Raw genomic sequence first — 11,749 nt, 5'->3', positions numbered from 1 at the left:
AAACCGAACGATGAAAAAATGTCACACAAAAAGATTTAAAGGGAAAAAAACCCCAGCTGCCCAGCCAGCCCCATCCCCATCCCCAGGGGGATGGATCCTTTCCTTCCTGCCGGCAACGCACACATTTGTAGGTCATTAAATTTGTTGTCCGCCTTTGGCCGTAGGCAGTCGATACATATTCCGTTCGGTACATAAATAATGAGCTCTGGTTGTCCTGTTTGGCCAGACTTTCAAATGTTGCCACATGCCATGCCACTACAGTGGGCAGTGGCGGAGCGGACACTTGACACTGACATTGTCTCAATTAGTGGTGCCACAAGTAGAGTATAGAGTGGTTTGAGTGCGGCACTTACCTGCATAGAACAAGGGCAGCAGATTGAAGATGATAACAAGCGGAAATATAGAGCGTGCAAACTTCTGCATATCCATGAAGATGCTGACTGGGGCAGGAGGACTGTGAGTGTCCGCCTTCTCGCCAGGGCTGGTGCTGTTCGAGGCCCCATCTTGATGGAGGAGCTTTCGTTGTGGTTTCGTAGAGTCTTGACTGGCATTGGAAGATAAGCGTGATAGGCGAGGACCGGTCGTGTTGCTGCTGAGGCCAGCCTGCTTAGAAGTCCCTGTAGAGGCGGCCACAGCAGCCAGAGCCAGGCATGGCTGCTGTTTAGCTGCAGTAGCAGCAGTAGCAGGAGTGGTAGCAGCGTCCTCATGTGTCCTGCCGCCGAATGCCAGAGGATGTGGCTGTCCTTGCCGGCGGCCAGCTGCGGACAGCATTCCGTGATTGTGGCTTGTGGCAGCGATCTCAGGTGTGGTCCATTGCCAGGCTGATGCACCTTTATGACTTTCCCACGCTCGTGCATCATCTGTTGCAGCTCCCCCGGCCTCTGCTGCTGCTGCTGCTGCTGCTGTTGTTGTTGCTCCTTTTCCTGCTTCTGCTGGCTGGCATAATGTTGCTGTTTTTGCTTTTGCTGCTGCTGCTGCCTCCGGTTCTCTTTGTGTTTTTGTGTGGCATAAAAAGGTTTCGCTTTGAAATTGCTTCCGTTTGTTCCTGTTGCAGTTGTTCGTGTGCTGCTGCTGCTGCAGTGTTTGTTGTAAGAGTTGTCGTGTCGTTGTTGTTGAAGAAATTGTTGTTGGTGTGTTATAGAAATGTCGTATCTGTGCTGAGGCCATGTTGTGCCCTGAAACGGTATTAAAGAAGAAGAATGGACCATTAAAGATGCTCGTTCGTATGTTACAAAAAAGTGTCTGCACTGCCATCTGAAAAGGACTAAGGACAAAAGCGAGTTGACCGATGTACACTTTTGATAATTCCAATCGCTTTGATTATCGATTCCTTGTACACCCGGGCCAGGATTACATGCCACAGCAGCAGAGCGAGGGAGTAGCCTGATGGACAGCAGCAACAACAAAGAGTTTTGGGGTTCTTGTCTTTTTAATCAATTTCCACTGGCACGCCCCCTATTCGACCAAGCGCTGCCGGGCAATCCTTTTGCTTCCACGAGCCCCATTCCTCCCAAAAGGGTTTTCGAATGAGGGTCCTTACTTCCTATTTCTTTGGCTGTTTGCCATCCTTTTACGAGTTTTATTTGCATTTAAACTGGGCTTAAACCGCTGTGATGCGAAATTGAAATATCGTCATCATCATCAATAGTAATACTATATATTTCATTCAAAGTTCGAGATGCGAAACTTGTTGCAGCATCTTTGACTAGATAGTACTCCCCAACACTGTGCGACAATTGTATTTTGCACGAGACAAAAATAAGGTTGTAGGCCTGGCTGAGTTTTTGGATCGCAGCCTTACACTTAGAATTTGCAATACACCCCCAAAATCTTTGTTACCAATTACAGACACGTGATTTGCGGCTTAACTCGACATTTTCTGCGCCGAAGTCCTAAGGAAATGAGGGATTGTATGACCTGTCGAAGGGTTTTTTACTCGTGTCGATACAATGGCTGTACTTTAAGTTATCAAATATTGGATAATTACTTTCCAGCGAATATCAAGTATTCGTTGTATGGCAAAACACTTGCATTATGGCACTTTTCCCAAGAGCTTTCGCTTACACAATGTAAAAGTTGTAAAGCAGTGCAAAGCTTTGGTGGAAAACGTATCTCAAGCGCTCTAACCAAGTAACGTAGATGTAATGTAAAATTACACAAGCTTTCGGATGGGACTGTAAGCGCAAAACTTCAGATGTTATTTGACAGAAGCCGATTGAGCTTTTGGTAGACCGATGTACACACAGAAGGAGCGACTCTCGTAACAGGGAAATACTCGTATGTATGAGAAACGTGGAGAACTCTAGCGAAATTTCGGAATATAAATGATGAAACCCTTTAGAAATTCTTCCGTAGAGATCCCCCTGACTACGCTCCTGCTCAGGACAGGACATTCCTCATTTGCCTGCCATTAAAATATGCGGAATAATCATAAATAATCTGCTAGAACACTAGATAAACCCTCGCCGAATGCCACGCCCAGTGGGTCAGTCCGGACATATATCATATTTGTGGCCCCACTCGACATGTTTTTGGCAACAATAACAGACGCCGCAGCAAGTTCCCCCCGCCTGCCATTGGTGAAGGGTAGGGGACAGGATAGGCTATAGTGATTACAGACGTTGATAATAAAGTAAAAATTGCAACAATGAACGCATAGACATTATGTCCAAGGTAGTCAGCAAGGCAGGGCAAAGCAACGACGCCCACACGTAGCAGAGGGCCATAAAAGGCTCGTAATCAACGTGAAACTGCGACGCACACGCACCCATCTACGACTCCTTTCGTCCTTCCTTCCTCGGATGGTGTGCGAGTGTCCTCTGCCGGACATCGGTGCTCTGGTGCTTTGGTGCTCCTGTGGCTTTCCCATTTTTGGCAAAACGAAAATTGTCTGCAATGCTGCACTAATGTCATCAGGGCGTATGCGTAACTATGTGAGGTGAGGAGGCGAATGGTGAATGGCGAATGGTGAGTGTCCAGTGTCGAGTGGGTTCAAGGCAGTCGAGCAGGCAGCTGGGGCTTAGGGTTGTGCTGAGTGGTGTTTTCTGTTACGTTTCAACTGTATCCATTAATTCCGGGCAGCTGGCAGAAAGGATGTGTGTGCTCATGTGTGTGTATCCTGCTGAATAATTAAAGAAGCTGTCAGGCAGCTAAAACTTCGCCGTGTCCTGTCCTGTCCTGTCCCTGTCCCTGTTTTGGTCCCTGTTCTGCCCCGCCTTTGATGTGGCTGCCACATAATTGGAAAATATTTGCTGCACTCCTGCACACAGCGACACAGACACACACAGGCTTGCAATTATGAAATTCCAACTGCAGTAACAGACAGGACAGCGAAAACAGAGAACAAAATGTGCGAAATGGAACTGAAAATGGAAGTGGGAAATGCGGTCCATGAATTGCAATTTGTTTTGGGCAAATGTTTATTCAAATGTTTTTGCTCTTTTCGGTGCTTTCTGCTGTTTACGATACCACCTGCAATTGTTGTTCTTGCGGCTGACCTGTTTTGCTGTTTCATTTGCTGTGGCTGTGGCTATGGCAATTATTTTGCTCCTCGCTGTTGCAGTTGGTAATACTTTGACCCGAGCTAACTGTGCGTTTGCCCCAGCATTTTAATGAGTGAAACTTGAATAGCTCGCCCCTTCTACTGCTGCTGCTGCTGCTGCTGCGGCTGTTGGGGCAGACAAACGCGGATAATGAGAAAATAATAAAGACGGGGGAAAAAAGTTAAAAGCCAGCCAGAGCCAATTAGAAGACACTAAAGCCGGGAACCACGTCAAAGCGGGCACAAAGGGAGGGAAAAAGTGGCAGCAACAGCTCTAGCAACCGCTGCACGATGCCCTTTCAGACTTGATGGATGGTCTTCGAGGATATTATGTGCTTTATTAGTATTTGGAGAGCATCTACCACTCTAGGAGTAACATAAGCGTGATGTTGCATCGAAATTGTAGTTTAATGCAGTCTCAGCACAATGCCACTCTCTAAGCGTGGCAAACACTCCAAAATAGTTATTAAACTCTCAGCAGAGGGTCCAAGAAAAACCCAGCCAATGGTTGCCTGCAACAAATGGGGCTGGTTGCCATCGCATCCGCAGCGGCTCCGCCATCATCATCAGTTGCACAAAAAGCTAGAGCACTCCACACTTTACTTCCACGCCGCGAGTTGTGGCATAAATTTAGCCATCTCCAGAGCAGACAACTGGCTGGCTGGCTGCATTTGTATCTGCATCTGTTGTGCGCTTTAACACTGCCATTTGCTATTGCTGTGGTGGCAGCAAAATGCCTTTCATCCGACTGATTAACATTCTGCTTAAACTATGTCATTAAAGTTCTTTAGTTGTACCAACAACGGGCACAGCTCGTTATGGAATGCCTTTGCCTGGCTGCAACGATGCCAGAACCAAAGAACCTCATCATCATCCTGTTGCAGCAGCTGCAGCTGCAGCACCATGGAAATTAGCGACAGCGCCAGCCCCAGCCCAAAAGGCTGGCTTGTGCAACGCCAGAGTGTGCCACCGCAGCACAGAGACAAATTGCAATTTAAATTTGGCTTTTGTTGACGCACCGAGTGCTTCAAGTGTGTGTGTTTGTTGGCTGTGTACGTGTGTGTGTTTGTGTGCTCATTATGAGTCACAATTATTTGTAGTTTTTAATTAGAAAACTTGGCCTGCGTGTCTCTCTCACTCTCTCTTTGTGACTGCAGTTATCCCCTCTTCTGGTTGTGCAATGTGCACTTGAAAACATCAAAATACTTTCATGAATATGCAATGCGCTTGTTAATAGTCCTGGGCACATGCGGCGTATGCGTAATGCATGATTTATGTGCATGTTTATGATGTCTGTCTCCCCCGCCAGTCGCTGGCAGTCTCGGGGAAGGTTGCATTTAAAATTAATCAACAGGAAGCTCTACTTGTTGATGTGCACTTTAGATGGAATCAAATCACTCACCATATCGTCTGCATTTAGAGCGTTAGGGTACAACACGTCCTAATCACGGAATCCTTTCAGTTTCTGCAACGATATAGAAGTGTAAAGACCTTGTTATAGTTTAGTTTTGTATTGCCTTTGGTTTTTGTTTCTGTTTCTGTCTTTGTTTTTGTCTTTGTTTTTGTTTTTGTTACGGATCTGCATAGCTGGTAGAACAGAACCAGCTAACAGCTGGAAGCACTTAAGTAAAAGTTACGGACAAAACACAACAGAACGCAACTGCAACATTAATGCGACTTTCGTAGCAAGTTGTAAAACTTTTCGGCAAGGCGCGAGCGTGTCAAAAAGATTGTAAAGTACCGTAACTCAAATGGAAATATAAATAGAAAAGGGGGAACGAAACTTTCCGAGCGAATCAATTCCGGAGCTTCCAAACTAAATTAAACAGCGACAAGCAAAGCAAGCTGCCAAATACTCGTAGATAAAAATGCCAGCCACACGTGCCACAAGCGACACGACAGGGGGGAAGCCGCAAACAAATTGTAAAAATGTTGCAAGAGAATAGGCAAGCAGAAGCAACATTGGCACTGGCTCTGGCACTGCCACTGCCACTGCCACTGGCAGCGTCTTGAGCCGAGTCCCAGAGCAATTTATCATCTCTATGTTTAAAATTTATTACATTTATTTTATGTTGTTGTGCCTCTTTTTTCCGGGCTGCCACTGTTTACTTTTAACTGTTTTTCCTTTGCCTTTTCCCCAGCCCTTGCATTGTGCGTGTCCCTATCTGCTGGGCCTCTGCCTGAGCCTGTCTGTCCCCTCTAACAATTCCCAGGCAACACTTTAAGGGCCCAGTCGAGTGGATAAAGTGGTGGAGACGGAGACGGAGGTGGAGGCGGACGGCGGGCGGCAAAGAGTTCTCAGCCGCTGCTGTCAGTTGAGTTATAGCGCTCGACTTGGCTTGACTCGACTCAGCCCCGGCTCTTGTAATTGAATTTATCGCTGTAGCAATATTCATCAACGTCAGGAGCTGGAGGCACGGCTTGGAGGCAGCATTTGAGCCCCTAGAAAGCTTCTGCTGTGCTGTCGAAGGCCTTACAAATACCGGGCGATCAAATTGAAGTGTCAAAGATTATGATTCCCTTTTCCGTTGCGCATACGCAGCGTGGGACAGGAGGAAGAGACTCCAATTCAATGCCATTTGACCAGACCCCAACCTCAAACCACCACCCCACCCGCATTGACAGCGTTGCCAAATTGCTTTTGATATCAATTTCCTGGCAGCAGCAGCTTTCGTTGCCAGGCAGCTCTGGCCGCAGCTGCAACAAAATCCGATTAGAACGAATGCACTCCGCCCCTGCCCCTGCCACACCGAGTGTGCGTCAAAATCGAATTGTTTACGATACTGCCTGTTGTTTTGGGGCAAACACAAGCACCAACACAAACACAAGCACAGGCAGGAGGCACGGCACAGGAAAAGGGGGAAAGCGGAAAAAGGCAAATCCATTGGATTGCCAAAATCAATGGAGCAGCAGCAGCAGCAGGCACACAGGAAGAGGTACCGGAATTTGCCATGGAATAGTCATGATAGACTACATGAAATATGCATATGCTGCAGTGGCCATCCACGACCCAAACTCGATTTACCCAAAGGGCTATGAGACTGCGAGTACCACCCTTCGCCGAGGCTAATGAAAGCCACAGCCAAGTCAGCAAATTGAATCAGCTTCCTGCGGGGGATCTAACAAATTCAACATTTATCAAATCGAATTCGATGCAGATGAAAAACTTTGGCAAAGTGCAGCGCTGGCACAAAGCGAAATCCATTCAATGCGGACTTTAATTAATCGAAATTAAATCTGATGGCTGCGTAATGGTTTCCATGGTTTGTGTTCAATGCTGAATGCTGAATGCTGAATGCTGACTTAATTGTCTGCATATGGAAGGGCTGATTGGGAGGAAGGACCGAATCGAGTTTTGGGACTGGGCTGCAAATTGTAAATCAAATTTCAAAAGCTAACACGCAGGCATATACGATTGCAGCTGTCAGTGGCAGGTCGCAATGCCAAGTGGGCCCATGACACATGACACACGGCACATGGCATGTGGCATGTGGCTGGCATGTGGCGACTGGCCGATGATGAATGAATCCTTAATTAGTGATATTAAGCTGCGTCGCTTGCATTGACCATCAATTTGTGTGGTTCCCTGCGTCGATGATACCCTTCAATCGGACTTATGGCAACGCCTGTCCAGCCTCCTTGGACAGCTGTCGAACCGTGTGACAGGAGATAAGCCATTGAAGGGGAAACGGAAGCCCGAGGCCCTAGAAGACGAGTGCCTGTCGGTGTGTCCTTGACAGACGGCATAATCAATCCCCATTCGCCCGACACCATGTCCTTTGTGTTGCGCATTCGCGGAAATTGAAAGAAAAAAAATTCACTCTGCACTCTGCAGGCGTCGGCTGACAATGACAGCACGGGATGGTAACCAGGGGGGATGGGCGGCATAGCACGGAACGGCAAGGCACGGCACGGCACGGCACGGCAGATGTGATATATGTTTATGACTACCGGCGCCGGGTTGCATACAACATAAATTATCAAAGTGCAAGTTGCAAATTGCTTGGCCTTCAGCCTGCGGCACGAAATGTGCACATAATTTCAAATTTATTACGAACCTACGTGCCACACGATATGAAAGGGAGCCCGTGCCCCGACTAGCCCAGGATGCACTCTCAGAAAGGAGATGACTTTTGGCTGCACCCCCGAACATACAAAGTTGCAAGTACACTGAGGGAATAAATGGGGTTTCGTTTTTCAATCAATGTGGGTTAGTAATTGAACCAAGATATTATAATCCATAAGCCATAAGCATCTAGGGTATGACCTATGTATATATTGACTTACTAGAGGGCACTTTGTCTCACTTGCTCCGACCACGACGACCCAAAAGTTTTCTATATAATTGGCAGATTCCTATTCCTAACGCTCTGCTCTTCCCTAGCATTCCTTTCTTAAGTTTTTAGAGGAACTCTCATGATATTCAATGTCCCCCAGGATGTTTGTTTCTTTCTGTTGAGTCCAGGACATTTACATCGAATATTTTCTGATTTTTTCAGAGCTGCCTTTTATGAAATCTCTGGAGAATAACTTCTGAAAACCTCGTGGAGTTTATTATTTGTTAGAGATTCCATTTGAGGCAAAAACTATTTGTTATTCTCCGATTGGCTTTTGATTACTCTGAAGATATGTCATGGCGATTGGTTTTGCCAGTGTAGTACTGGCTCTATGCACCTTGGCGGTGCCTCTTTTGAATATCAGGTATCGCTGGCACGTTGGGGGCGTGTCTCACATGCAAATAAGGTACCACACACACACACACACACATGCTCACACTTTTCCCGGACTCGTTACCCGCTTAAGACAAGCCAACGCCTGCTTTTGTGTCAACTTTCGCCTGGGCCACGCCCAGGTTTTGCCGCCCCCTCGTTTGCCGTTGCTTAGCCGCCCCGCACCTCGTTTCGATTTAATGCATCATTTCCCCGCATTTCAAATGCAGAAGCCACAAGCCACCTAGATGGATCTGAAAGGATCCACAGGAGGCAAAGCAAACCGCAGTCACCATGCCCCATGCCCCATGCCGCATGTCTCCTCTGGCCAACACGATGCCCAGCGGGCATCGTCCTCCATCTCCATCCGCCCTCGAAAGAATGTTGTGCATTTGTGTTTGCCTTTGTGCCACTGCTCGGTGGCGTCGTCCTGGATCCAGCTGTGTCCTGCGCCATGCTAACAATCTTGTACTTTGGAGCCCCGCTTGAGTTTAACTATGGACCTTGTTGGTGTTCCTCCTGCCACTGCCACTGCTGCTGCCACTGCTGTCGTTGCTGTCAGAGCCATTTTGCCGTTGTCCTCGGTAATGTTACACGGCTTTTTATACTCCTTGGAGGCAATGGCAACGGCAATACCAACAGCAAAAGCAACAGCAACAGCAACGGCAACGACAACAATAAAGCAGGTGAAGGATTCACATAAAAGTTGTAAAACTGATTTAGCCAGCCAGGACACACAGGCGCACAGATAGAGGGACTAGGAGAGTGATTCGGGACAGGACCCGGGACAGGGACCAGGCATGACGATATTAAAAATCAAATCAAATTTCAGCTTAACTGTATAACGTGATAAGAGATGGCGGGACAGCACCTGTACTATCCTCAGCCTGACCTGGATCATCTAACCGAGTGAGAAAATTGCTGAAGCTGGCTTAAAACTCGCTTTGATCTGCCCTGATTGAGGGTAAACTCCATTCCGTTGATGATTAGGCGGTTTACACAAGTTGCTCAAATAGCTGGGGCCCGTTTCTCAATCAGTTATTGCCAGACTAGGACTAAGACCTCTGTAAATCAATCTGCTGCTGGCACTTGGATCGATGCACTGCCAACCCCACAATCAAATTACTATTTTTGGGGCCAGGCAAACATGGATTCTTCTCTAGTGCCAAGAATCAATGTGCTGGCAATTCAATAAGCTGGAGTTTTAGCCAGAGACAGGCAGGCCAGGCCCTCTGGCTGTTTGGCAAGACCGAGCTGAGCTGCATTTCATATCAGTTGATTAGTGTTGGACGGAGAACGAGAGCTCTCACAATGGGGCTGGGGATGGCTGGGTCTGGGTCTGGTGCCAAGGAGAAATTTTAATAATGGGCTACCCCGACAAGGCGAATGAAATGCGAGACGCCAAATTAGTGCCAAGCAATTAGATGGCAGCAGCCAAATTGAAAGCAAATGAAATGCTCCGGCACTCACAATAGCACCGACTCAGGCTCAGGCACAGGCTCTGGCTCTGGCTCTAGCTCTGGCTTCGCATTCAGCAGCAGCCTGAGACTCGCAGGCAATTAGCAGCGACACTCCGCTCCCCCCTTGGCCCCTTCATTTCACTCTACAATATACTCACATTTATGCTAGTTGCATCGCATGGCATTTGGTGTTCCAGTTGGGCCATGTTCTTGCCACTGCTACATTTTCAGTTAATTGCTTCAGTTTGGGCGAAGAAAGGAAATTCTTTGCTCTGGGCTGCAATGGAAATGGAAAGAGAAAATGAGAAAAGTGAAAGATTGTCATTGCAGGAGGCAGGGGGCAGAGCCAGATGCTCTGCCTTCTGATGCAGATACTGCGCTAAATCATCAGGGTCTATATGTAAATGGGTTAAGGAAACACTTCCGAGATTATTTTAAGGCTCTTTTATGAAAAGGGCATCTAGTTGGTGAAACAAAGAAGATGTTTTCCCTTCAGGAAGTGGCACGTTGGCTATTTCAAGTGGATTTAAATTACTTATTCGTGTGTAAAAGATTACAGAGAAATGTGGGTAAAGTGCCACTCCTTCAACAGAAGCTTCCGAGTGGCTATAATATGTGTTTCTACAATTCATTTGCCCAGCACGCACTGCAGCCGGCGATGCGATGCAGTAATCCCCTATAGAAACTTATGCCACTCACGTAGTACATGTCTGAGCATAGATATTATTAAAGGATGTATTCCCGGGCCCATAATTGGCCATGACTATGCAAATTTCCAGAGCCGCCGCAAAGTATGCCACACAAATAGTTCAGCCGCAAATGGCATTAAAATGAAACACGCATCAACGAAAGTTAATTGGGAATCTAGAGAGGAAACGAAAACGAAACGAACCCAAAAGGCAAACAAACAAAGCCTCTCTGCCACAAGCTCCGTATCAATCACAACAAAGCATACACACACACACACACACACAGAGACACAACGAGTGTGAGTGGGGGGGGCGATAGGGGATAGGCAATAGGCAGGCGGCAACTAAATTACAACCAATTTTTATTGCTGTGAAAACAAAAGGCGCAGCATATTATCACAAAATGGCGCTAGCAGACAGGCGGTGGGCGGTGGGCGGTGGGCGGTGGGGTGCGTTGTCGGTGTCGGTGCGTTGCCGCTGACTTTGGGGCGTGGCAGGGCTATATCTGTCTGCCAAGCGCACGTTTTCACACACAAAAGGACACACAATAAATGATAACACATAAATTCGCACATAAGTTTAGTCCTGTTAGAGTGTTTCTCTTTCATTCTCTCTCTGTGTGAGTGCGAGTGCGAGTGAGTGTTGTGTGTCCGTGTGTGTGTGTGTGTGTGTCTGTGTGTGATATCGTTAAAAGTCAATTGTAAACTTTCGCGCCCAAAGGCAGCAAAAAGTTACAACTATACCAACGCACAATGTGTCTAAGGCAGATCGAATTATAATGCAAAGGGCAACCTTCCCCTAGTGCTTCACCCCCCTCCGCTGGAAGGAGCGCGTAGTGCCTCCTTATCAGTGGCAGTCAAATCAGAGCATAAACACACGAGCAACATCGCATACTCGTAGAGGGTCAGGTCGGATCGGATCGGGTCGGGCTCTGCAGCAGAGGGGAAAGGAAACAAACCCACTGGAGCGGCAGCTGGATAACAGTTACATTGACATTGCCCATCCACAGAGAACCATCCTTTGTGTCTCTCTGTGCCTTTTTTTGTGTGTGCCTGTGTGTGTCTGTGTGTGTGGGTGAGAGAGAGCACGCCTGCGCTGCCCAGCTTACACCAACGAATAAGAGTCACATGGATAGACACGCAGAGAGCCATCCACCATTCAGGCATCCTCTGCTGCCGTCGCCCTTTTGATTTTGCTTCAGACAGCGACAGCGACAGAGGCAATGGCAAAAGGCAAAAGGAAAAAGGTTGCTTTGTTTTTGCTTCGGTTTTCCCTGGGTTTTCCCTTTGCCTTTCCCTTTCTTCCTTTCTTGCCTTCCCCATGTCCCATTCCCCATTCGGGGGGCTTGTT

General features: G+C 47.5%; 1 protein-coding gene across 14 annotated transcripts in view; it reads right to left on the bottom strand.

Annotated features, from left to right (window-relative positions):
• LOC4801835 (cubilin) overlaps positions 1 to 11,749 on the bottom strand; it is a 43,775-nt gene that overhangs the window by 27,157 nt on the left and 4,869 nt on the right. For all 14 annotated transcript variants that reach the window (XR_004468536.1, XR_004468537.1, XR_004468539.1 and 11 more), the window contains 3 exons: positions 9,869 to 9,987; positions 4,944 to 5,006; positions 354 to 1,175 (listed from right to left, as the gene is read on the bottom strand). Coding sequence is in view for 10 of the 14 variants with exons in the window: in XM_033377129.1 (XP_033233020.1) it covers positions 354 to 1,167 (814 nt within the window). In the remaining 4 variants the exon portion in view is untranslated. The remainder of the gene's footprint in view (positions 1 to 353; positions 1,176 to 4,943; positions 5,007 to 9,868; positions 9,988 to 11,749) is intronic.

The sequence above is a fragment of the Drosophila pseudoobscura genome, chromosome 2 (genome assembly GCF_009870125.1).
Source record: "Drosophila pseudoobscura strain MV-25-SWS-2005 chromosome 2, UCI_Dpse_MV25, whole genome shotgun sequence".
NCBI classification, from domain to species: Eukaryota; Metazoa; Arthropoda; class Insecta; order Diptera; family Drosophilidae; genus Drosophila; species Drosophila pseudoobscura.
Note: the sequence above shows the minus strand (reverse complement) of the source record. Positions and strands in the feature narration are given on the sequence as shown.